Raw genomic sequence first — 26,314 nt, forward strand, 5'->3', positions numbered from 1 at the left:
GAGGTCAAGTTTCTCACGTGGAAGGTTGTCACTTTGTTGGCCTTGGCTTCTGCGCAACGTGTGTCGGAATTGGGGGCTTTGTCCTGTAGAAGTCCCTATTTGGTCTTCCATGAAGATAGGGCGGAACTCAGGATAAGTCAACAATTCCTTCCAAAGGTTGTTTCGGCTTTTCATATCAACCAACCTATTGTGGTGCCAGTGGCTACTGACTCCTCAATTGCTTAAAAGTCTTTGGATGTTGTGAGGGCTTTGAAGATCTATGTGAAGAGGACTGCTCGTCACAGAAAATTGGACTCTCTGTTCGTCCTTTATGATCCCAAGAAAATTGGTGTCCTGCTTCTAAGCAGACGATTTCTCGCTGGTTCACGTTCACTATCCAGCATGCATATTCTACGACAGGATTGCCGTGTCCAAAATCTGTTAAGGCCCACTCTACTCGTAAGGTGGGTTCTTCCTGGGCGGCTGCCAGAGGTTTCTCAGCTTTGCGGAGCGGCTACTTGGTCTGGGTCGAACACGTTTGTCAAGTTTTACATGGTCAATACTTTGGCCTCTGAGGACCTCAAGTTTGGTCAAGCAGTTCTGCAGGAGCCTGCGCGCTCTCCCTCCCATTCTGGGAGCTTTGGTACATCGCCATGGTACTAATGTGGACCCCAGCATCCTCTAGGACGTAAGAGAAAATAGGATTTTAATTACCTACCGGTAAATTCTTTTCTCGTAGTTCGTAGAGGATGCTGGGCACCCGCCCAGCGCTTCGTTATCCTGCAGTGGTTTTTTGGTTCAGTACTGCCTTGTTCTTAGGTAAGTTCTGCGTTTCTTTACTGGTTTCAGTACTTTTTCAGCTCTTGCTGAGTTTTCATGCTTGTTAGCCTGGTTTGCCTTATATGTGTGAGCTGGTGTGAATCTCGCCACTATCTGTGTATAATCCTTCTCTCGAAGTATGTCGTCTCCTCGGGCACAGTTTCTAGACTGAGTCTGGGAGGAGCCAGCCCACACTATTAAACTCTAAAAGTGCCAATGGCTCCTAGTGGACCCGTCTATACCCCATGGTACTAATATGGACCCCAGCATCCTCTACAGACTACGAGAAAAGGATTTATGGGTAGGTTATTAAAATCCTATTTTTGGACGCACGGTAGCCGTAATGTAAGGAGCGTTCCTGGAGGGTGACTGGGAGGTAACGGGGCGGCTAATAAGGTGCACACAGATGTTGTGTCTTATGGGAGTGTCTCAGATATGTCGCTGATAGTGGTTGTGTACAGAGACGCTGAAACGCTCGCATAGGAGGCCATAGTCAGACAGAGTAACTGCACCTGCCATAGGGCTGGTGCCACTGTTGGTGGCGTCTGAAGATGCGACAAGTGGTAGGTCAGCGCGTGCAGTGCCCACTGTTCCTGTAACAAGTCCAGGCTGAGTCAGTGTGTGACCTACATGTAACCTTGTACTCGGTGGCAGGCGGTGGTCTCCTCAATACTCAGTAGGGAAGTCCTCACCTCCCCACTGACTGTACATAGAATCACTATACTTACTGTAATGTAATATTCTGTATCCATTCCCCGCAGGTGGGTGCAGCTCTAGAACTCCCGCAGACCCCTGTGAGACCCCTCTGTACTCTCCGGGCTGTATAGAGGAAGAGAACAGGACTGTGACACAGGAATATCAGGTAGAGGAACCTGCTCTGACCTCTCCTCCTCACACATCCGCTCCTCACATTGCAGGATATTGTGTTATTCCCATGTCCCCGCCCTGTGTGTGACTCCTATAGAGATGTCCCGTGTAACGTGTGGGTGGGACACGTATGTGACACATGTTCTTGTATGACAGGATGAGCCGGGACACGTGATATATCACCGGCAGTGTAAGGAAGAGGCCGTTCCTGCTGAGATCAGCCCAGGTGAGAGAGACGCAGACGCTCTGGGGATATAATATTGCGGTATGGGGAGAAGTATTTATATTACTGGAGATGTGGCTTATATGTGACGTTACATGCATGGGAGGGAAGAGCAGCTTATCTCAGCGCTATAACATGGGACACGTGACAAGATACTGAGACAGTTGTACATCACAGCCGCCATCTTTACCATGCAGTGACACGTCTCTTCATTCTGATGTCACCGCGCTGCACACAGAGGTTTAGGAACCTGGTGACACCCAACTAGACACCTTCTGTATAACCAGCCGCACTGACTGCTGGGGGTGCCCTCTATACCTGAGACCATTCCCAGCGCTACAGGTCTCCGGGGCGTCTCTGACGTCTGCATATTAATTACCTTTATAATTTATTATTATTATTACTAATATTAATGGTACTGTCTTTGCTGCCTAAAGCACAACTGAGCCAATTCCCCAGTGTACAAGCCAGAAGACATTACATACATGTACACGTAACATATTACACACAGTGACTGATTCAGGTGTGGCTCAGTTTGGTGACGTATCTTGTGTGTGATCTCCGGTGTGTAATGGACACAAGTAGCGCACTGCAGGGATGTACACAATCAGTCACATCTCCCTTGTGGCACAGGTCAGTGAGGATACCGGGAGTTAGATCCGTAGTTTGCCCGACCCCTTAGGTTCAGCAGTCACACAGGAGCAGAGGACGCAATGACACCTTTACTGCACATATAACACACTGACAACCAGCGTGATACAATAGTCTGTAAGACCCCTACAAACTGTCACACCTTAAATTACATGCCTTTGTGGTATAGAGGGGGCTCAGTGACAGGAGCAGAGTGCTGCACTGTTACATTATGTGCAGTACTCTGCTCCTGTCACTGTGTAGGAGCCAGCACTGTAGAAACAGCACTCTGCGGGAGGCAGACCGCACCTCCCAAACCCCCCAAGTGACAAAAAACGAAGGTCGAGGCGTGAAGCCCCACCCCTCCAGTGATGCCCTGCCCCTTTATGGGAAGCCACACACCCTTTTTTTTACCTGAGCCGCACCTGGTGTCTACAAATTAAGTGACTCCTCTGAGAGGGGGAGGAGCTGTGCTGCACCTCAGTCTTCCAGCGTCTATTGGATGCAGAGAAAACTGTCTAACAAAAGTATCAAAATCTACATTTCTCTATCGTCCTAAGTGGATGCTGGGGTTCCTGAAAGGACCATGGGGAATAGCGGCTCCGCAGGAGACAGGGCACAAAAAAGTAAAGCTTTACTAGGTCAGGTGGTGTGCACTGGCTCCTCCCCCTATGACCCTCCTCCAGACTCCAGTTAGATTTTGTGCCCGAACGAGAAGGGTGCAATCTAGGTGGCTCTCCTAAAGAGCTGCTTAGAGAAAGTTTAGTTTAGGTTTTTTTTTTTTCTTTACAGTGAGTCCTGCTGGCAACAGGATCACTGCAACGTGGGACTTAGGGGGAAAGTAGTAAACTCACCTGCATGCAGAGTGGATTTGCTGCTTGGCTACTGGACACCATTAGCTCCAGAGGGATCGAACACAGGCCCAGCCGTGGAGTCCGGTCCCGGAGCCGCGCCGCCGACCCCCTTGCAGATGCTGAAGCGTGAAGAGGTCCGGAAACCGGCGGCTGAAGACTCCTCAGTCTTCATAAGGTAGCGCACAGCACTGCAGCTGTGCGCCATTTTCCTCTCAGCACACTTCACTGGGCAGTCACTGAGGGTGCAGAGCGCTGGGGGGGGGCGCTCTGAGAGGCAAATATAAACCTTATACAAGGCTAAAAATACCTCACATATAGCCCATAGGGGCTATATGGAGATATTTAACCCCTGCCTGACTGGAAAAATAGCGGGAGAAGAACCCGCCGAAAAAGGGGCGGGGCCTATCTCCTCAGCACACGGCGCCATTTTCTGTCACAGCTCCGCTGGTCAGAACGGCTCCCAGGTCTCTCCCCTGCACTGCACTACAGAAACAGGGTAAAACAGAGAGGGGGGGCACATTAATGGCTATATATATATATATTAAAGCAGCTATAAGGGAGCACTTAATATAAGGATATCCCTTGTATATATAGCGCTTTGTGGTGTGTGCTGGCAGACTCTCCCTCTGTCTCCCCAAAAGGGCTAGTGGGTCCTGTCTTCATTAGAGCATTCCCTGTGAGTTTGCGGTGTGTGTCGGTACGTGGTGTCGACATGTATGAGGACGATATTGGTGTGGAGGCGGAGCAATTGCCAAATATGCAGATGTCACCCCCCAGGGGGTCGACACCAGAATGGATGCCTTTATTTGTGGAATTACGTGATGGTTTATCTTCCCTTAAACAGTCAGTTGAGGACATGAGGCGGCCGGACAATCAATTAATGCCTGTCCAGGCGCCTCAAACACCGTCAGGGGCTGTAAAACGCCCTTTGCCTCAGTCGGTCGACACAGACCCAGACACGGGCACTGATTCCAGTGACGACGGTAGAAATTCAAACGTATTTTCCAGTAGGGCCACACGTTATATGATTTTGGCAATGAAGGAGACGTTACATTTAGCTGATACTACAGATACCGTAAAACAGGGTATTATGTATGGTGTGAAAAAACTACAAACAGTTTTTCCTGAATCAGAAGAATTAAATGACGTGTGTGATGAAGCGTGGGTTGCTCCTGATAAAAAGTTGATAATTTCAAAAAAGTTATTGGCATTATACCCTTTCCCGCCAGAGGTTAGGGCGCGCTGGGAAACACCCCCTAAGGTGGACAAGGCGCTCACACGCTTATCCAAACAAGTGGCGTTACCCTCTCCTGAGACGGCCGCACTTAAGGATCCATCAGATAGAAAGATGGAAGTTATTCAAAAGAATATATACACACATGCAGGTGTTATACTACGACCAGCTATAGCAACTGCCTGGATGTGCAGTGCTGGAGTAGTTTGGTCAGAATCCCTGATTGAAAATATTGATACCCTAGATAGGGACAATGTTTTACTGTCGTTAGAACAAATAAAGGATGCATTTATCTATATGCGTGATGCACAGAGGGATATTTGCACACTGGCATCTCGGGTGAGTGCTATGTCCATTTCAGCCAGAAGAGCCTTATGGACACGACAGTGGACAGGCGATGCGGATTCAAAACGTCACATGGAGGTTTTGCCGTATAAAGGGGAGGAGTTATTTGGAGTTGGTCTATCAGACTTGGTGGCCACGGCTACTGCCGGGAAATCCACTTTTTTACCTCAAGTCACTCCCCAACAGAGAAAGGCACCGACCTTTCAACCGCAGCCTTTTCGCTCCTACAAAAATAAGAGAGCAAAGGGCTTGTCGTACCTGCCACGAGGCAGAGGAAGAGGGAAGAGACACCAACAGGCAGCTCCTTCCCAGGAACAGAAGCCCTCCCCGGCTCCTGCAAAAACCTCAGCATGACGCTGGGGCCTCTCAAGCGGACTCGGGGACAGTGGGGGGCCGTCTCAAAAATTACAGCGCGCAGTGGGCTCACTCGCAGGTAGACCCCTGGATCCTGCAGATAATATCTCAGGGGTACAGGTTGGAATTAGAGACGGATCCTCCTCATCGTTTCCTGAAGTCTGCCTTACCAACCGTCTCTTCCGAAAGGGAGAGGGTGTTGGAAGCCATTCACAAGCTGTACGCTCAGCAGGTGATAGTCAAAGTACCCCTATTACAACAAGGAAAGGGGTATTATTCCACTCTATTTGTGGTACCGAAGCCGGATGGCTCGGTAAGGCCTATTCTAAATCTGAAGTCCTTGAACCTCTACATAAAAAAGTTCAAGTTCAAGATGGAGTCACTCAGAGCAGTGATAGCGAACCTGGAAGAAGGGGACTTTATGGTATCCTTGGACATCAAGGATGCGTATCTACACGTTCCGATTTACCCCGCACACCAGGGGTACCTCAGGTTCATTGTTCAAAACTGTCACTATCAGTTTCAGACGCTGCCGTTCGGATTGTCCACGGCGCCTCGGGTCTTTACCAAGGTAATGGCCGAGATGATGATTCTTCTTCGAAGAAAAGGCGTATTAGTTATCCCATACTTGGACGATCTCCTAATAAGGGCAAGGTCCAGAGAACAGCTGGAGACAGCTTTAGCACTATCTCAAGAGGTGCTAAGACAACACGGGTGGATTCTGAATATTCCAAAATCCCATTTAATCCCGACAACTCGTCTGCTGTTCCTAGGAATGATTCTGGACACGGTTCAGAAAAAGGTTTTCCTTCCAGAGGAAAAAGCCAAGGAGTTATCCGATCTGGTCAGGAACCTCCTAAAACCAGGAAAAGTGTCAGTACATCAATGCACAAGAGTCCTGGGAAAAATGGTGGCTTCTTACGAAGCAATTCCATTCGGCAGATTCCATGCAAGAATATTCCAAAGGGATCTGTTGGACAAATGGTCAGGGTCGCATCTGCAGATGCACCTGCGAATAACCCTGTCACCAAAGACAAGGGTGTCACTTCTGTGGTGGTTGCAGAAGGCTCACCTATTAGAAGGCCGCAGATTCGGCATTCAGGATTGGATCCTGGTGACCACGGACGCCAGCCTGAGAGGCTGGGGAGCAGTCACACAAGGAAGAAACTTCCAGGGAGTATGGACGAGTCTGGAAAAGTCTCTTCACATAAACATTCTGGAACTAAGAGCAATCTACAATGCTCTAAGCCAGGCGGAACTTCTCCTGCAAGGAAAGCCGGTGTTGATTCAGTCGGACAACATCACGGCGGTCGCCCATGTAAACAGGCAGGGCGGCACAAGAAGCAGGAGTGCAATGGCAGAAGCTGCCAAGATTCTTCGCTGGGCGGAGAATCACGTGATAGCACTGTCAGCAGTGTTCATCCCGGGCGTGGACAACTGGGAAGCAGACTTCCTCAGCAGACACGATCTTCATCCGGGAGAGTGGGGTCTACATCCAGAAGTCTTCAACATGTTAATAGACCGTTGGGAAAGACCAATTGTAGACATGATGGCGTCTCGCCTCAACAAGAAACTGGACAAATATTGCGCCAGGTCAAGAGATCCACAGGCAATAGCTGTGGACGCACTGGTAACTCCTTGGGTGTACCAGTCAGTGTATGTGTTTCCTCCTCTGCCGCTCATACCAAAGGTATTGAAGATCATACGGCAAAGAAGAGTAAGAACAATACTAGTGGTTCCGGATTGGCCGAGAAGGACTTGGTATCCGGAACTTCAAGAGATGCTCACGGACGAACCGTGGCCTCTACCTCTGAGAAGGGACCTGCTACAGCAGGGTCCCTGTCTTTTTCAAGACTTACCGCGGCTGCGTTTGACGGCATGGCGGTTGAACGCCAGATCCTAAAAGGGAAAGGCATTCCAGAAGAAGTCATTCCTACCTTGATTAAGGCACGGAAGGAAGTCACCGTGAAACATTATCACCGCATTTGGCGAAAATATGTAGCGTGGTGCGAGGATCGGAGGGTTCCGACGGAGGAATTCCAACTGGGTCGTTTCCTACATTTCCTGCAATCAGGATTATCTATGGGTCTCAAATTGGGATCCATTAAGGTTCAAATTTCGGCCCTGTCAATATTCTTCCAAAAAGAATTGGCCTCTGTCCCTGAGGTCCAGACTTTTGTCAAGGGAGTACTGCATATACAGCCTCCTGTGGTGCCTCCGGTGGCACCGTGGGATCTAAATGTAGTTTTAGATTTCCTCAAATCCCATTGGTTTGAACCATTGAAAAAGGTGGATTTGAAATATCTCACATTGAAAGTGACTATGTTACTAGCCCTGGCCTCTGCCAGGAGAGTATCTGAATTGGCGGCTTTATCTTATAAAAGTCCTTATCTAATCTTCCATTCGGATAGGGCAGAACTGCGGACTCGTCCGCATTTTCTCCCTAAAGTGGTATCAGCATTTCATCTGAACCAACCTATTGTGGTGCCTGCGGCCACTAGCGACTTGGAGGACTCCAAGTTGTTGGACGTTGTCAGAGCCTTAAAAATATACATTGCAAGGACGGCTGGAGTCAGAAAATCTGACTCGCTGTTTATATTGTATGCACCCAACAAGTTGGGCGCACCTGCTTCTAAGCAGTCGATTGCTCGTTGGATTTGTAACACAATTCAACTTGCACATTCTGTGGCAGGCCTGCCACAGCCTAAAACTGTAAAAGCCCACTCCACAAGGAAGGTGGGCTCATCTTGGGCGGCTGCCCGAGGGGTCTCGGCATTACAACTCTGCCGAGCAGCTACGTGGTCGGGGGAGAACACGTTTGTAAAATTTTACAAATTTGATACCCTGGCAAAGGAGGACCTGGAGTTCTCTCATTCGGTGCTGCAGAGTCATCCGCACTCTCCCGCCCGTTTGGGAGCTTTGGTATAATCCCCATGGTCCTTTCAGGAACCCCAGCATCCACTTAGGACGATAGAGAAAATAAGAATTTACTTACCGATAATTCTATTTCTCGGAGTCCGTAGTGGATGCTGGGCGCCCATCCCAAGTGCGGATTATCTGCAATACTTGTACATAGTTATTGTTAACTAATTCGGGTTATTGTTAAGGAGCCATCTTTAAGAGGCCCTTTCTGTTGTCATACTGTTGACTGGGTTTAGATCACAAGTTGTACGGTGTGATTGGTGTGGCTGGTATGAGTCTTACCCGGGATTCAAAATGCCTCCCTTATTGTGTATGCTCGTCCGGGCACAGTACCTAACTGGAGTCTGGAGGAGGGTCATAGGGGGAGGAGCCAGTGCACACCACCTGACCTAGTAAAGCTTTACTTTTTTGTGCCCTGTCTCCTGCGGAGCCGCTATTCCCCATGGTCCTTTCAGGAACCCCAGCATCCACTACGGACTCCGAGAAATAGAATTATCGGTAAGTAAATTCTTATTTTCCCTGTCGCTGCTGACTGCGGCGCTGCAGGAGAATGGACCATTAGCAGTGATCGGGATAAGGTTTTATTTGCAGGACTTTGGTTCTATGTTACTCCGCCATATCCATCACTATAATGTGTGTGTGTATCAGCTGAGGTCTTCTTCTGCGTTATCATTTATACATCTGTGTCTATTCCCCACAGGTGGGTGTAACCCTACACACCCCGCAGACCCATGTGACACCCCTCTCTATACTCCAGGGTGTATGGGAGAAGAGAACAGGATGATCAGCCAGGATTATCAGGTAGAGGAACCTGCTCTGACCTCTCCCAGCTCCTCACATGTCTCTCATTGCAGGATCTTGTGTTATTCCCATGTCCCCGCCCTGTGTGTGACTCCTATAGAAATGTCCCGTGTAACGTGTGGGTGGGACACGTATGTGACACATGTTCTTGTATGACAGGCTGTGCCAGGAGACGGGATGTGTTACCAGCAATGTAAAGAAGAGGCTATTCCTGCTGAGATCAGATCAGGTGAGAGAGACGGACATACAGACAGTGCTGTCATACAGGTGATATGTACAGAGGTCTCTGTGGTCTGGGGTTCTCATCCAGCATCATGCTGGCTCTAAGGATTTCCTGTGATAATGACAATATAGACGGGTGTAGCAACATCTCCAATCCAACGTATAACCCCCCCCACTGTGACCAATATATGGGTGTTATTGCTATATTGTTTCTGGGCACCAGTAACGGGCACCACATAAATGTGAGTGTCCGGAGTCTGATAATATTACGGGATAGTAAGTAGGGGCCTAATTCAGACCTGATTGCTCCTCTGTGATTTTGCAGAGGTTTGCGATCTGATAGCCGCCGCCCAGACAGAGTGAAATCCGCTCCGTGCAAGTCTGCGTACGCTTTGCAAATATCTTGGCGATTGCCGATCAGCCGCAAATCCGTTTGCAACTCACCATGGAATGATTTCTCCAGTCTGTGCAGTGTGTGCGTAACCCAGGACTTACTCCTACAGTGCGATACAAACAGGCTGATCGGGGCCGTAGCTGACATCACACACCCGCCCTGAAAACGCTTGGGAACGCCTGCGTTTTTCCTGACACTCCCAGAAAACGGTCAATTACCAATCCCAAACGCCGGCTTCCTGTCAATCAGCCTACGTACGCCTAGCAATAAAAGACGCTGATTTCTTTCGCAGCTTGGCCTTGCGCATGTGCATTACGATCTGTACGCATGCGCAGTAGATCGATAATTAACCGCCTTGCGAATTCGAACGTCAGCAATCAGGTCTGAATTAGGCCCTATATCAGCATGAGCTAGGATTAAGTGCCCTGCCCGTCAGTGCTTACAGTATATAGGGAGGGGTGTAATATGGAGTGTGAGCTGGGACACAGAGTAGGTGGAAGGTCAAAGGGAAACCGCAAAAAGAAATTGGATGGTGGCGCTATTCAGAAAAGGAACAATTGATAATATTTCAACAAAATGCAGAAATATATTTATTTATATATTGTTAAAACCAACAATTGTGAATACAAAGTAATATAAAGTATATTAAAATGTACACAACACTCAGTAGACCCGTGTGAAGGTGTGGGTGCTGGCACTGTAAAGAACCATGACACTTTCTCCTGTACTGGTGATAATCTGCTTGGTGTAGTGTAGAAGTGATGCCAGCTCTCTGTGAGGGTGCAGAGCTGTGCCGGACACTCACTATAAGGAGGTGACGTAGGCTGTGGGTCCTCATGGCGATCTACATGATCTTCCTGATGTAAGTGGTCCGTTCTGTTACAGCCGGCACTGATACCTGGTATTATCCCATCCAGATACACCTATGCTTCATCATATACCCAGAGGCCCTGAGCCCCAGGACAGCCCCCAGGCAGACCCACAGTGACTGTATCTAAAAGTGACCGGTACCTACAGGCTTCTAGGGGTTTATTTACTAAAGTTCCGAGTTTGTCCGATTTTTGTTATTTGTTCTAAGTGGCAACACGGGAATTTACTAAGCACAAATCTCGGCAGTGTTAGGGCTATTCGTAATTGTTTTGACTGCAAAGTTCAGAAATACGAATGAATAGACCATCGGTCAAACGCGGCTGTTTGTTCATACAACACGGGAATTTACTATTCATTTGTGTCTGGGTGTTAGTCTCTGAATACTCAATTGCAGGTGTATTTTTTTTGCGATTCGTTAAAAAAAGCAGCAAAAAAATAGACCTGCTTTTTCCAGGCGAGTTTGGATAATCATGCACGGATCAGTGAGTTCTGTGCATGGTTATCTATGGGAAAGGGTCTGTTTAGTGAAAAAAAAATAAAAAAAAATTGCGTGGGGTCCCCCCTCCTAAGCATAATCAGCCTCGGGCTCTTTGAGCTGGTCCTGGTTGTTAAAATACAGGGAAAAAACTGACATGGGTCCCCCCATATTTAAACAACCAGCACCGGGCTGTGCGCCTGGTCCTGGTGCCAAAAATACGGGGGACAAAAAACGTAGGGGTCCCCCATATTTTTTACACCAGCACCAGGCTCCACTAGTCAGAGAGATAATGCCACAGCCGGGGGGGGACACTTTTATATTGGTCCCTGCGGCCCTGGCATTACCCCCCCCAACTAGTCACCCCTGGCCGGGGTACCCTGGAGGAGTGGGGACCCTTTAAATCCCCCCCCCCCCCCTCCAGCCACCCAAGGACCAGGGGTGAAGCCTGAGGCTGTCTCCCCCCCCATCCCTGGACGGTGGATGGGAGGGTGATAGCCTTTTGTGTAAGAATAGAATATAGTTTTTTGTAGCAGAACTACAAGTCCCAGCAAGCCTCCCCCACAAGCTGGTACATGGAGAACCACAAGTACCAGCATGCGGGGGGAAACGGGCCCGCTGGTGCCTGTAGTTCTACTACAAAAAAAACAACAAAAAAAACAGACACCGTGAAAGTAAAAGTTTAATAAACATACATGCACACTTACATACATACATACTTACCTATGTTGACACGAAGCACTCGATCCTCTTATCCAGTAGAATCCAGGGGTACCTGTAAATAAAATTATACTTACAAAGATTCCGGTGTAGATCGGTCCTCTTCTTAAAAGTTATAATCTACGTTCTTGTAAAAATAAAAAAACGAAAAACCCGGTCCACGAACTGAAAGGGGTGCCATGTTTACACATGGAACCCCTTTCCCCGACTGGCAGGACCCCCCGTGACTCCTGTCAATGAGGGTCCCTTCAGCCAATCAGGGAGCGCCATGTCATGGCACTCTCCTGATTGGCTGTGCGCTCCTGCACTGTCAGGCGGAGTACAGTGGATACAATGTAGCGCAGCGGCGCTACATTATATCCAATGGTGGGAACTTTGCAGTCTGCGGTAGACTGCAAGGTTAAGTGGGGCCAACCACAAGAGTGACCCCACTTAACCTTAACACGTGTGGCCGGATATTCCTCCTGTCACTGTCAGTGTAACATATGGGAACACGTATGGCCGGATATTCCTCCTGTCACTGTCAGTGTAACATATGGGAACACGTATGGCCGGATATTCCTCCTGTCACTGTCAGTGTAACATATGGGAACACGTGTGGCCGGATATTCCTCCTGTCACTGTCAGTGTAACATATGGGAACACGTATGGCCGGATATTCCTCCTGTCACTGTCAGTGTAACATATGGGAACACGTGTGGCCGTATATTCCTCCTGTCAGTGTCAGTGTAACATATGGGAACACGTGTGGCCGGATATTCCTCCTGTCACTGTCAGTGTAACATATGGGAACACGTGTGGCCGGATATTCCTCCTGTCACTGTCAGTGTAACATATGGGAACACGTGTGGCCGGATATTCCTCCTGTCAGTGTCAGTGTAACATATGGGAACACGTATGGCCGGATATTCCTCCTGTCACTGTCAGTGTAACATATGGGAACACGTATGGCCGGATATTCCTCCTGTCACTGTCAGTGTAACATATGGGAACACGTGTGGCCGTATATTCCTCCTGTCAGTGTCAGTGTAACATATGGGAACACGTGTGGCCGGATATTCCTCCTGTCACTGTCAGTGTAACATATGGGAACACGTATGGCCGGATATTCCTCCTGTCACTGTCAGTGTAACATATGGGAACACGTGTGGCCGGATATTCCTCCTGTCACTGTCAGTGTAACATATGCGAACACGTGTGGCCGGATATTCCTCCTGTTACTGTCAGTGTAACATATGGGAACACGTGTGGCCGTATATTCCTCCTGTCAGTGTCCGTGTAACATATGGGAACACGTGTGGCCGGATATTCCTCCTGTCAGTGTCAGTGTAACATATGGGAACACGTGTGGCCGGATATTCCTCCTGTCACTGTCAGTGTAACATATGGGAACACGTGTGGCCGGATATTCCTCCTGTCACTGTCAGTGTAACATATGGGAACACGTGTGGCCGGATATTCCTCCTGTCACTGTCAGTGTAACATATGGGAACACGTATGGCCGGATATTCCTCCTGTCACTGTCAGTGTAACATATGGGAACACGTGTGGCCGGATATTCCTCCTGTCACTGTCAGTGTGGCCGGATATTCCTCCTGTCACTGTCAGTGTAACATATGGGAACATGTGTGGCCGGATATTCCTCCTGTCACTGTAACATATGGGAACACGTATGGCCGGATATTCCTCCTGTCACTGTCAGTGTAACATATGGGAACACGTGTGGCCGGATATTCCTCCTGTCACTGTCAGTGTAACATATGGGAACACGTATGGTCAGATATTCCTCCTGTCAGTGTAACATATGGGAACACGTATGGCCGGATATTCCTCCTGTCACTGTCAGTGTAACATATGGGAACACGTGTGGCCGTATATTCCTCCTGTCACTGTCAGTGTAACATATGGGAACACGTGTGGCCGGATAGTCCTCCTGTCACTGTCAGTGTAACATATGGGAACACGTGTGGCCGGATATTCCTCCTGTCACTGTCAGTGTAACATATGGGAACACGTGTGGCCGGATATTCCTCCTGTCACTGTCAGTGTAACATATGGGAACACGTATGGCCGGATATTCCTCCCGTCACTGTCAGTGTAACATATGAGAACACGTATGGCCGGATATTCCTCCCGTCACTGCCAGTGTAACATATGGGAACACGTGTGGCCGGATATTCCTCCTGTCACTGTCAGTGTAACGTATGGGAACACGTGTGGCCGGATATTCCTCCTGTCACTGTCAGTGTAACATATGGGAACACGTATGGCCGGATATTCCTCCTGTCACTGTCAGTGTAACATATGGGAACACGTATGGCCGGATATTCCTCCTGTCACTGTCAGTGTAACATATGGGAACACGTGTGGCCGGATATTCCTCCTGTCACTGTCAGTGTAACATATGGGAACACGTATGGCAGGATATTCCTCCTGTCAGTGTAACATATGGGAACACGTGTGGCCGGATATTCCTCCTGTCACTGTCAGTGTAACATATGGGAATAATGACTACTACACACAGACACTGCCCCTTCTGTCTCTGCCTATGTGTGTCTGTGTGTAACACTGTCTGCTTATTGTCATACACAGGAACTGAGGCCGGTGTAGAGCTGGATGCTGGTGATCATCGGGGGCTGCAGGAATTCCTCCCAGAGTCCAGTGCAGGTCAGTGATGTTCGCTCTTCTATAATGTGACATCTATCACATTGCCGGACAGAACGGGAGATCATAGACTGTGCACGGCGGCTGTTCTGGGTGTGAGCCGCTCCTATAGCAGCTCCCTGTTCTGTAATATGTTGGGGAGAATAGATGTGTGACCGTCGGGTATGAGAGGGATCGGGCTGCTCCTCTGGTCACATATAATGATGAGAGGCCGTGATTCCGGCTGTAGGGGGCAGTATGTGAGGAGCAAGGACAGATACACAAATGGCTATAGGTGACCTTACAGCAGAGGCTCTCACACTGCTACACGGCATCACTCAGCTGACAGCTACATACAGATGGGTTCTCCAGGTCATCCCTAGGACGTCGCCCACATAGAGGTATTGGCCCTCATTCCGAGTTGTTCACTCGCTAGCTGCTTTTAGCAGCATTGCAAACGCTAGACCGCCGCCCTCAGGGAGTGTATCTTAGCTTAGCAGAAGTGCGAACGAAAGGATCGCAGCGCTGCTACAAAAAAAGATTGTGCAGTTTCAGAGTAGCTCGATACTTACTCCTAGCTAGCGATCACTTCAGTCTGTTTAGTTCTTGTTTTGACGTCACAAACACGCCCTGCGTTCGGCCAACCACGCCTCCGTTTCCCCCGCCACGCCTGCGTTTTTATCTGGCACGCCTGAGTTTTTCCGCACACTCCCTGAAAACAGTTCGTTTACACCCAAAAACACCCACTTCTTGTCAATCGCTCTGCGGCGAGCAGTGCGACTGATAAGCGTCTCTAGACCTTGTGTGAAACTACGTCGGCTTTTGTGAAAGTACGACGCGCGTGCGCACTACGCCCCGTACGCATGCGCAGAATTGCCGTTTTTTGACCTAATCGCTGCGCTGCGAACAACAGCAGCTAGCGATCAACTCGGGATGACCCCCATTGTCATGCTCCCCTATGGACAGGAACTCCCCACCAGCCCCTCATCGGGGACGGAGAGCAGGGTGGGGGTCCATTAGGACATGTAGTAATCTGCACTCTTACCGCAGGTTGGTGGTGTCTGTGCTCCTATTGGCTGTGATGGTGAGCAGCATTAAGGGTTCCAGCAGTATCATCCGGTACTGTAGGTAGGTCACCCTCCCTATGTGACAGCAGTGGTGTTACATGGCCCTGGGCTCTCACTGTGATAGTGCGGACCTGTGAGCGTCTTTCCTGTAAAGTATTGGCAAGGGCTTGAACAAGCCTAACAGAGAGGAAGGGAAGGGGAGTATATGCGCCTAATTTATGTCAGGTCTTCATCACCCACCTGTATTTGCACCTGCCCTGTAACAGCTGCAGAACATAACCCTCCCAATGTGTGTATACTGTACTAGCTTGCTTGCCTACATGGGCTGCATTTGTGTGCTGATCTGAGAACGTCCCTACCCGCACAGTTTCCACCTCCACAGCCATAAGTGCTGATGGATACAACGCGGGTGTGCACAGGCAGATTTACGTTCCTTTGTTTCTCAGAATGCATAGTCCAAGATCACACATCATACACTTTGCCAACTGGTGCAACACTTGGCTATCATTAAATTCATGCCCCCTGGGAAGCCGCCCTCCCAGACAAAACTACCCAATTAAAATAAATAAAATCTTCATTTCTGCTGCGGGGTACACTGGGCTCCACAAGGAATAGACATAGGGGTGTAGAGTAGGATCTTGATCCGAGGCACCAACAGGCTGAAAAGCTTTGACTGTTCCCAGAATGCATAGCGCCGCCTCCTCTATAACCCCGCCTCCCAGCACAGGAGCTCAGTTTTGTAGTTGGTGCCCGCAGATAGCAGGCACATAACAGAGGGGCTGCTCCAGGCAGCCCTAAGAAGAGATTTTTAGAAGAAAAGTGAAGACTTCAAGGGCAGCAGCGGTGTGTATATGTCTTTTGACATTCACTGCTGCAGCTCCATCTCTCCCCAGCGGCGCTGTACACTCCCGAGCCCTGGTTGCCGGGTAACTACAGCAGGAGGCTCCGGTTTTCTTCCATGGTCAGGCACACACAACGGGGGCTCTCCGGGATCGCATGGCCGCGATTCGGGAGGTGGTGAGAGGGTCCCGCTTGCGGGACCCGTACTTGATCGGGCGCGGTCAGTGGGAGGCGGTACAGGCGATCCCACTAGATCACCAGGGCATGGGTGCAGGTCAGGTGTTCTCTTAGAGCCATTTTAATAGTAGCCCACAGTACCTGGTGGTTTTGCCAGCAGGGGGATAAGGCTTAGACCTGGAGCCCCTCCCCCAGCCCCAGGGCGCCATTTCCCGCAAATGTTCCCGCCCTGGAGCTGCATATCTGTCTTTTCCTCACTCCCTGTCAGTGTCTGGGTGCCATTTCTCTCAGCTACACTGTTCCTGGGACTGCTTGGGCAAATCCTCCTGTGTAAAGCCGCCTGGTTGTCAGCGCTGTGACTTTACATGACACTTAAGTATTCTACCTGCCTATTAGACAGTGTTAGTTAAGAAAGAGTGCATTTAGTCAGGGTTTTCTAGTACAATTACCCTGTGATATACATCCAGTTCTTACTGTGCAGTGTTGCATCTATTGACTACATAGCTATATATCAGCTGGTCCAGTGCAGTATTATTGTTGGTAATAACCTCTGCATTGTATAACTGTGACTATATGTGTGTGCATTAGCATGCTGAGTGGTTTCCATTTCGTGTCTCTCACTCAACTTGCTATCCCTATATTCTATAACCTGAGGGGGCTTGGTGCGTCAGGTCTTATAATAATATAGGATATTCACAAGATATACTCTAATACGTATTTCTCTGACGTCCTAGTGGATGCTGGGACTCCGTCAAGACCATGGGGATTAGCGGCTCCGCAGGAGACAGGGCACAAAAATAAAAGCTTTAGGACTAGGTGGTGTGCACTGGCTCCTCCCCCTATGACCCTCCTCCAAGCCTCAGTTAGGATACCGTGCCCGGACGAGCGTACACAATAAGGAAGGATTTTGAATCCCGGGTAAGACTCATACCAGCCACACCAATCACACTGTACAACCTGTGATCTGAACCCAGTTAACAGCATGATAACAGCGGAGCCTCTGAAAAGATGGCTCACAACAATAATAACCCGATTTTTGTAACAATAACTATGTACAAGTATTGCAGACAATCCGCACTTGGGATGGGCGCCCAGCATCCACTACGGACTACGAGAAATAGATTTATCGGTAAGTAAAATCTTATTTTTATTTTCAGTGAGTCCTGCTGGCAACAGGCTCACTGCAACGAGGGACTTAGGGGAGAAGAAGTGAACTCACCTGCGTGCAGGATGGATTGGCTTCTTAGGCTACTGGACACCATTAGCTCCAGAGGGATCGAACACAGGCCCAGCCATGGAGTCCGGTCCCGGAGCCGCGCCGCCGACCCCCTTGCAGATGCCGAAAAGTGAAGAGGTCCAGAAACCGGCGGCAGAAGACTTTTCAGTCTTCATGAGGTAGCGCACAGCACTGCAGCTGTGCGCCATTGTTGTCAGCACACTTCACACCAGCGGTCACTGAGGGTGCAGGGCGCTGGGGGGGGGGGGCGCCCTGGGCAGCAATGATAATACCTTGTTCTGGCTAAAAATACATCACATATAGCCCCTGGGGCTATATGGATGTATTTAACCCCTGCCAGGTCTCACAAACACCGGGAGAAGAGCCCGCCGAAATAGGGGGCGGGGCCTATCTCCTCAGCACACAGCGCCATTTTCCTGCACAGCTCCGCTGCGAGGAAGGCTCCCAGGACTCTCCCCTGCACTGCACTACAGAAACAGGGTAAAAAAACAGAGGGGGGGCACTTTTTTGGCGATATTGATATATTAAGCTGCTATAAAGGAAACAACACTTCTGTAGGGTTGTTCCTATATATATTTATAGCGCTTGGGTGTGTGCTGGCAAACTCTCCCTCTGTCTCCCCAAAGGGCTAGTGGGGTCCTGTCTTCGATAAGAGCATTCCCTGTGTGTCTGCTGTGTGTCGGTACGTGTGTGTCGACATGTATGAGGACGATGTTGGTGTGGAGGCGGAGCAATTGCCGGTAATGGTGATGTCACCCCCTAGGGAGTCGACACCGGAATGGATGGCTTTGTTTATGGATTTACGTGATAATGTCAGCACGTTACAAAAATCAGTTGACGACATGAGACGGCCGGCAAACCAGTTAGTACCTGTCCAGGCGTCTCAGACACCGTCAGGGGCTGTAAAACGCCCTTTACCTCAGTCGGTCGACACAGACCCAGACACGGACACCGAATCTAGTGTCGACGGTGAAGAAACAAACGTATTTTCCAGTAGGGCCACACGTTATATGATCACGGCAATGAAGGAGGCTTTGCATATCTCTGATACTGCAAGTACCACAAAAAGGGGTATTATGTGGGGTCTGAAAAAACTACCTGTAGTTTTTCCTGAATCAGAGGAATTGAATGAAGTGTGTGATGAAGCGTGGGTTAACTCCGATAGAAAACTGCTAATTTCAAAGAAGTTATTGGCATTATATCCTTTCCCGCCAGAGGTTAGGGCGCGCTGGGAAACACCCCCTAGGGTGGATAAGGCACTCACACGCTTATCAAAACAAGTGGCGTTACCGTCTCCTGAAACGGCCGCCCTCAAGGATCCAGCTGATAGGAGGCTGGAAACTACCCTGAAAAGTATATACACTCATACTGGTGTTATACTGCGACCAGCCATCGCCTCTGCATGGATGTGCAGTGCTGGGGTGGTTTGGTCGGATTCCCTGACTGAAAATATTGATACCCTGGATAGGGACAGTATTTTATTGACTATAGAGCAATTAAAGGATGCTTTTCTTTATATGCGAGATGCTCAGAGGGATATTTGCACTCTGGCATCGAGAGTAAGTGCGATGTCCATATCTGCCAGAAGAAGTTTATGGACGCGACAGTGGTCAGGTGATGCGGATTCCAAACGGCATATGGAAGTATTGCCGTATAAAGGGGAGGAATTATTTGGGGTCGGTCTATCGGATTGGTGGCCACGGCAACAGCCGGGAAATCCACCTTTTTACCTCAGGTCCCCTCCCAACAGAAAAAGACACCGTCTTTTCAGCCGCAGTCCTTTCGTTCCTATAAGAACAAGCGGGCAAAAGGACAGTCATATCTGCCCCGAGGCAAAGGAAAGGGTAAGAGAGTGCACCAAGCAGCTCCCTCCCAGGAGCAGAAGCCCTCCCCGGCTTCTGCAAAGCCCTCAGCATGACGTTGGGGCTTTACAAGCGGACTCAGGGGCGGTGGGGGGTCGACTCAAGAATTTCAGCGCACAGTGGGCTCACTCACAGGTGGACCCCTGGATCCTGCAGGTAGTATCTCAGGGTTACAGGTTGGAATTCGAGAAGTCTCCCCCTCGCCAGTTCCTAAAGTCTGCTCTGCCAACGTCTCCCTCAGACAGGGCGACGGTATTGGAAGCCATTCACAAGCTGTATTCTCAGCAGGTGATAGTCAAGGTACCCCTCCTACAACAGGAAAAGGGGTATTATTCCACACTATTTGTGGTACCGAAGCCGGACGGCTCGGTAAGACCTATTCTAAATCTGAAATCTTTGAACCTGTACATACAAAGATTCAAGTTCAAGATGGAGTCACTCAGAGCAGTGATAGCGAATCTGGAAGAAGGGGACTTTATGGTGTCCCTGGACATCAAGGATGCTTACCTGCATGTCCCAATTTGCCCTTCACATCAAGGGTACCTCAGGTTCGTGGTGCAAAACTGTCATTATCAGTTTCAGACGCTGCCGTTTGGATTGTCCACGGCACCTCGGGTCTTTACCAAGGTAATGGCCGAAATGATGTTTCTTCTGCGAAGAAAAGGCGTATTAATTATCCCTTACTTGGACGATCTCCTGATAAGGGCAAGGTCCAGAGAACAGCTGGGGGACGTAGTAGCACTAACCCAAGTAGTGCTGCAACAGCACGGGTGGATTCTGAATTTTCCAAAATCTTAATTGACCCCGACGACACGTCTGCTGTTCCTGGGAATGATTCTGGACACGGTTCAGAAAAAGGTGTTTCTTCCGGAGGAGAAAGCCAGGGAGTTATCCGAACTTGTCAGGAACCTCCTAAAACCAGGAAAAGTGTCTGTGCATCAATGCACAAGAGTCCTGGGAAAAATGGTGGCTTCTTACGAAGCGATTCCATTCGGCAGATTCCACGCACGAACTTTTCAGTGGGATCTGCTGGACAAATGGTCCGGATCGCATCTGCAGATGCATCAGCGGATAACTTTGTCTCCACGGACAAGGGTGTCTCTTCTGTGGTGGTTGCAGAGTGCTCATCTGTTAGAGGGCCGCAGATTCGGCATACAGGACTGGGTCCTGGTGACCACGGATGCCAGTCTGAGAGGCTGGGGAGCGGTCACACAGGGAAGAAACTTCCAGGGAGTGTGGTCAAGCCTGGAGATGTCTCTTCACATAAATATACTGGAGCTAAGAGCGATTTACAATGCTCTAAGCCTGGCAAAACCCCTGCTTCAGGGTCAGCCGGTGTTGATCCAGTCGGACAACATCACGGCAGTCGCCCACGTAAACAGACAGGGCGGCACAAGAAGCAGGAGGGCAATGGCAGAAGCTGCAAGGATTCTTCGCTGGGCGGAAGATCATGTGATAGCACTGTCAGCAGTGTTCATTCCGGGAGTGGACAACTGGGAAGCGGACTTCCTCAGCAGACACGATCTACACCCGGGAGAGTGGGGACTTCATCCAGAAGTCTTCCACATGATTGTGAACCGTTGGGAAAAACCAAAGGTGGATATGATGGCGTCCCGCCTCAACAAAAAACTGGACAGGTATTGCGCCAGGTCAAGAGACCCTCAGGCAATAGCTGTGGACGCTCTGGTAACACCGTGGGTGTTCCAGTCAGTGTATGTGTTTCCTCCTCTGCCTCTCATACCAAAAGTACTGAGAATTATACGGCAAAGGGGAGTAAGAACGATACTCGTGGCTCCGGATTGGCCAAGAAGAACTTGGTACCCGGAACTTCAGGAGATGCTCACGGAAGATCCGTGGCCTCTACCTCTAAGACGGGACCTGCTTCAGCAGGGACCGTGTCTATTCCAAGACTTACCGCGGCTGCGTTTGACGGCATGGTGGTTGAACGCCGAATTCTAAGGGAAAAAGGCATTCCGGAAGAGGTCATCCCTACCCTGGTAAAAACCAGGAAGGAGGTGACTGCACAACATTATCACCGCATTTGGAGAAAATATGTTGAGTGGTGTGAGGCCAGGAAGGCCCCGACGGAGGAATTTCAACTGGGTCGATTCCTACATTTCCTGCAAACAGGATTGTCTATGGGCCTCAAATTAGGGTCCATTAAGGTTCAAATTTCGGCCCTGTCGATTTTCTTCCAGAAAGAATTGGCTTCAGTTCCTGAAGTCCAGACTTTTGTAAAAGGAGTACTACATATACAGCCCCCGGTTGTGCCCCCAGTGGCTCCGTGGGATCTTAATGTAGTTTTGGATTTTCTCAAATCCCATTGGTTTGAGCCACTCAAATCGGTGGATTTGAAATATCTTACATGGAAAGTAACCATGCTACTGGCCCTGGCTTCAGCCAGGAGAGTGTCAGAATTGGCGGCTTTATCGTATAAAAGCCCATATCTGATTTTCCATTCGGACAGGGCAGAACTGCGGACGCGTCCTCAGTTTCTGCCTAAGGTGGTTTCAGCGTTTCACCTGAACCAGCCTATTGTGGTGCCTGCGGCTACTAGCGATTTGGAGGATTCCAAGTTGCTGGACGTTGTCAGGGCATTGAAAATATATATTTCAAGGACGGCTGGAGTCAGAAAATCTGACTCGCTGTTTATACTGTATGCACCCAACAAGCTGGGTGCTCCTGCTTCTAAGCAGACGATTGCTCGTTGGATTTGTAGCACAATTCAACTTGCACATTCTGTGGCAGGCCTGCCACAGCCTAAATCTATCAAGGCCCATTCCACAAGGAAGGTGGGCTCATCTTGGGCGGCTGCCCGAGGGGTCTCGGCATTACAACTCTGCCGAGCAGCTACGTGGTCGGGGGAGAACACGTTTGTAAAATTCTACAAATTTGATACCCTGGCTAAAGAGGACCTGGAGTTCTCTCATTCGGTGCTGCAGAGTCATCCGCACTCTCCCGCCCGTTCGGGAGCTTTGGTATAATCCCCATGGTCCTGACGGAGTCCCAGCATCCACTAGGACGTCAGAGAAAATAAGATTTTACTTACCGATAAATCTATTTCTCGTAGTCCGTAGTGGATGCTGGGCGCCCATCCCAAGTGCGGATTGTCTGCAATACTTGTACATAGTTATTGTTACAAAAAAAATCGGGTTGTTATTGTTGTGAGCCGTCTGTTCAGAGGCTCCTACGTTTGTCATACTGTTAACTGGGTTCAGATCACAAGTTGTACGGTGTGATTGGTGTGGCTGGTATGAGTCTTACCCGGGATTCAAAATCCTTCCTTATTGTGTACGCTCGTCCGGGCACAGTATCCTAACTGAGGCTTGGAGGAGGGTCATAGGGGGAGGAGCCAGTGCACACCACCTAGTCCTAAAGCTTTTATTTTTGTGCCCTGTCTCCTGCGGAGCCGCTAATCCCCATGGTCCTGACGGAGTCCCAGCATCCACTACGGACTACGAGAAATAGATTTATCGGTAAGTAAAATCTTATTTTTTCTCTGTGATTTTAGTCACCGTATCTCTCCTTTATCTCTGCTTGTGCTGACTACACTGCGCAGGGGTTTGGGTAAGAGGTATTGTGCTGCTACCAATTGTACTGTGTTACCTGATTCTGCAAGTCTGCTTCTGACGGTAACGGTTCTGGGGCGGAACACACTGCTGGTGTTGCTGAAGCCACAGATCCATGTGAGGAGAATATAGCAGCTGTGGGTTCTGGTTCTGGGGGCTCCTTGACCCCAGTGGAACTGTGGCAACGGAGGTCCATAATGACCCACCGTGGGCTGCTTTTTCCACACTTCTGCATACGCTAGTTAATAAATTAACACCCCCTATGGGACACCCTATGCAGGTACAACCGTATGTGGTCCCTGCAGCTAATCCGCCGTGGGCGGACAATTTATCTGCTCAGTTGAAGAAGTTGAACCAGTCCATGACTACTAAAAAGACTGACCCTCGCTCGCCCGCCTAAGCCCAAGGGGTCCTCTAATCGAGCTCTTATCTCCTCACAATCCACTGCTGTCACTGACACCTCATCTGATGAAGACGGCACTTACACTGACACCACAGATTCTGACTCAGATACTGCTGATGGGGAGAGTGGTTCACATGTGGATGTTCCTGATCTTTTGGAGGCTATTAAGTTGATTTTACAGATTGCGGATGATCCCGAGCCATCCGTCGCTCCTAAGAAACCAGATAGGTTCAAGCGTCAGAAGGTGGTTAAACAAGTTTTACCTCACTCTGACCACCTAGTGGATATACGTCAGGAACCCTGGGAAAACCCGGGTAAGAAGTTTGTGCCTCAAAAGAAGATGCTGGCTCGCTATCCCCTCGCGCCAGAGCTGTCTAAAAATTGGGAAACGCCTCCTCCAGTAGACTCTCATGTGGCTAGGATGGTGGTTTCCTCAGCTCTACCTGTCACTACCGTCACGTCTCTAAAAGAGCCTACGGATAAACGTGTGGAAGGTTGTCTGAAAGCGATTTACACCCTCACGGGTGCTGCACAAAGGCCCACTATTGCAGCAACATGGGCTGCAGAGGCTATTGAAGCATGGGCCTTGGAGTTAGAAGCTGAAATCTCTTCTGACCATGCTAGACAATGCTTGTCATATATTGTCACAGCTTCTCGCTATATTAAAGAAGCGGCTTCTGATGCCGGTATCCTAGCAGCCAAGGCCTCTACTACGTCAGTCCTGGCTCGCCGGATTTTGTGGCTGAGATCCTGGTCTGTGGATCTGGACTCTAGAAAAACCCTGGAGGTACTCCCTTTCAAGGGAGATATTCTGTTTGGGGAGGACTTAAATAAGATTGTGGCTGACTTGGCTACGGCCAAAACCGCCTGTCTGCCAAGTACCGCTCCTTCTGTCTCGAAGGCTAAAGGTACTTCCTTTCGCCCCTTTCGTCCTTCAGGTAAAGCAAAAGGTCAGGCGTACTTCCAAACCCCGCACTTCCAAACCTGGTAAGCCAAAGCCCAAAAGAGCTTGGGTGGCCCGTCGGCCAGCTTCCAAGACTGATAAGCCTGCCGCATGACGGGGCGGGCCTCCCCCTGGGGGATCCCAGGGTGGGGGGCCGGCTTCTAGGGTATACCCAGGAATGGTTGAAGACCACTTCAGATGCCTGGGTACGGGAAGTCGACACTCAAGGGTACGCCATAGCCTTCAAAAACCGACCCCCTCATCGATTTTGCCGGACAGACGTCCCGTTGGACCAGACAAAGGCAAACACTCTACATTTGGTGGTACAGACCCTCCTGGATACAGGAGTCATAGTACAGGTGCCTCTTGCGCAGAGGGGCCGGGGGTACTATTCTCCGCTGTTTCTAGTCTCGAAACCGAATGGGTCCTCCCGGCCAATTCTCAACCTCAAGGCATTGAACAGGTTTGTGAAGGTTTCCAAGTTCCGTAGGGAAACCCTTCGCTCTATAGTTCTGGCCTTGGAACCTGGGGACTACATGGTCTCCCTGGACATACAGGATGCTTACCTGCATATTCCTATAGCCGCGTCACATCAGCAATACCTGAGGTTTGCAATTGGCAACCTCCATTACCAGTTTCGGGTGTTACCTTTTGGTTTAACTACGTCTCCGCGAGTCTTCACCAAAGTTATGGCGGTAATGACGGTGGTACTCCGCCGTCAAGGGGTCAGGATACTGCCGTATCTGGACGACTTGTAAATCCTGGCAAATTCCCCAGAACTTCTCCTACGTCATCTGGATATGACTATCCAGTTTCTACAAGCCCACGAGTGGCTCATCAACTGGAAGAAATCCTCCCTGGTCCCTGCTCAGAGTATGGTGCACCTGGGAGCGCTATTGGACACTCACAACTGGAGGTTGTTCTTGTCTCAGGAGAAAGTCCTGAAGCTTCAGGACAGGATTCGTTGCTTCCTTTCTCGTCCACAAGTGTCGATACATTCGGCGATACAGGTGCTGGGCCTCATGGTGTCAGCATTCGACATGGTGGAGTATGCTCAATTCCATTCTCGCCCCCTCCAGAAGCTGATTCTAGCCAAGTGGGACAGCCTGTCTCACTGGATCAGGTCTCACATGATCTCATCACTCCGGAGGTCCGTCTGTCGCTGCTATGGTGGCTCCAGGGCCGACAATTGTGCAGGGGCCGTCCATTCTGGATATCCAACTGGGTCCTGTTGACGACAGATGCCAGTCTAAGAGGTTGGGGCGCAGTGCTGGAGCAACACTCCCTTCAGGGTTGGTGGACCAAGGAGTAATCTCTCCTCAACATCAACATTCTGGAATTGCGGGCGGTCTTCAATGCGTTGAACCTGGCCCAGCATTTAATTCTGAACCGTCCTGTTCAGGTACAGTTGGACAACGCCACCACAGTGGCTTACATAAATCATCAAGGCGGCACTCGAAGCCGCTTGGCAATGAAGGAAGTCTCACGGATTCTACATTGGGCGGAACGCCATCTACCGGCCATATCGGCAATATTCATTCCGGGAGTCCTGAATTGGGAAGCGGACTTTCTCAGTCGTCAGGACGTACATGCCGGCGAGTGGGGCCTCCATCCAGAAGTGTTTCAACTACTAGTGGAAAAGTGGGGCCTTCCAGACGTGGATCCGATGGCGTCTCGACACAATCACAAGGTTCCGGTCTTCGGAGCAAGGACAAGGGATCCTCAAGCAGCATTCCTGGACGCTGGCGGTGCCGTGTAGGTTTCGGCTGCCGTACGTGTTCCCTCCGGTGTCACTCCTGCCCAGGGTAATTCGGAAGTTCAAGCAAGAAAAAGGAAATCTGCTTCTCATAGCTCCAGCGTGGCC

General features: G+C 49.8%; 1 protein-coding gene across 12 annotated transcripts in view; it reads left to right on the forward strand.

The window, feature by feature from the left end:
* Positions 1-26,314, forward strand: part of LOC134995451 (oocyte zinc finger protein XlCOF7.1-like) — a 163,533-nt gene that overhangs the window by 50,490 nt on the left and 86,729 nt on the right. For 11 of the 12 annotated variants that reach the window (XR_010198287.1, XM_063951105.1, XM_063951096.1 and 8 more), the window contains exons 7-11: positions 1,560-1,660; positions 1,822-1,891; positions 8,928-9,028; positions 9,188-9,257; positions 14,302-14,376. Coding sequence is in view for 11 of the 12 variants with exons in the window: in XM_063951105.1 (XP_063807175.1) it covers positions 1,560-1,660; positions 1,822-1,891; positions 8,928-9,028; positions 9,188-9,257; positions 14,302-14,376 (417 nt within the window). In the remaining variant the exon portion in view is untranslated. The remainder of the gene's footprint in view (positions 1-1,559; positions 1,661-1,821; positions 1,892-8,927; positions 9,029-9,187; positions 9,258-14,301; positions 14,377-26,314) is intronic. The other variant, XM_063951098.1, reaches the window with a different exon arrangement.

The sequence above is a fragment of the Pseudophryne corroboree genome, chromosome 2 (genome assembly GCF_028390025.1).
Source record: "Pseudophryne corroboree isolate aPseCor3 chromosome 2, aPseCor3.hap2, whole genome shotgun sequence".
Lineage (NCBI taxonomy): Eukaryota > Metazoa > Chordata > Amphibia > Anura > Myobatrachidae > Pseudophryne > Pseudophryne corroboree.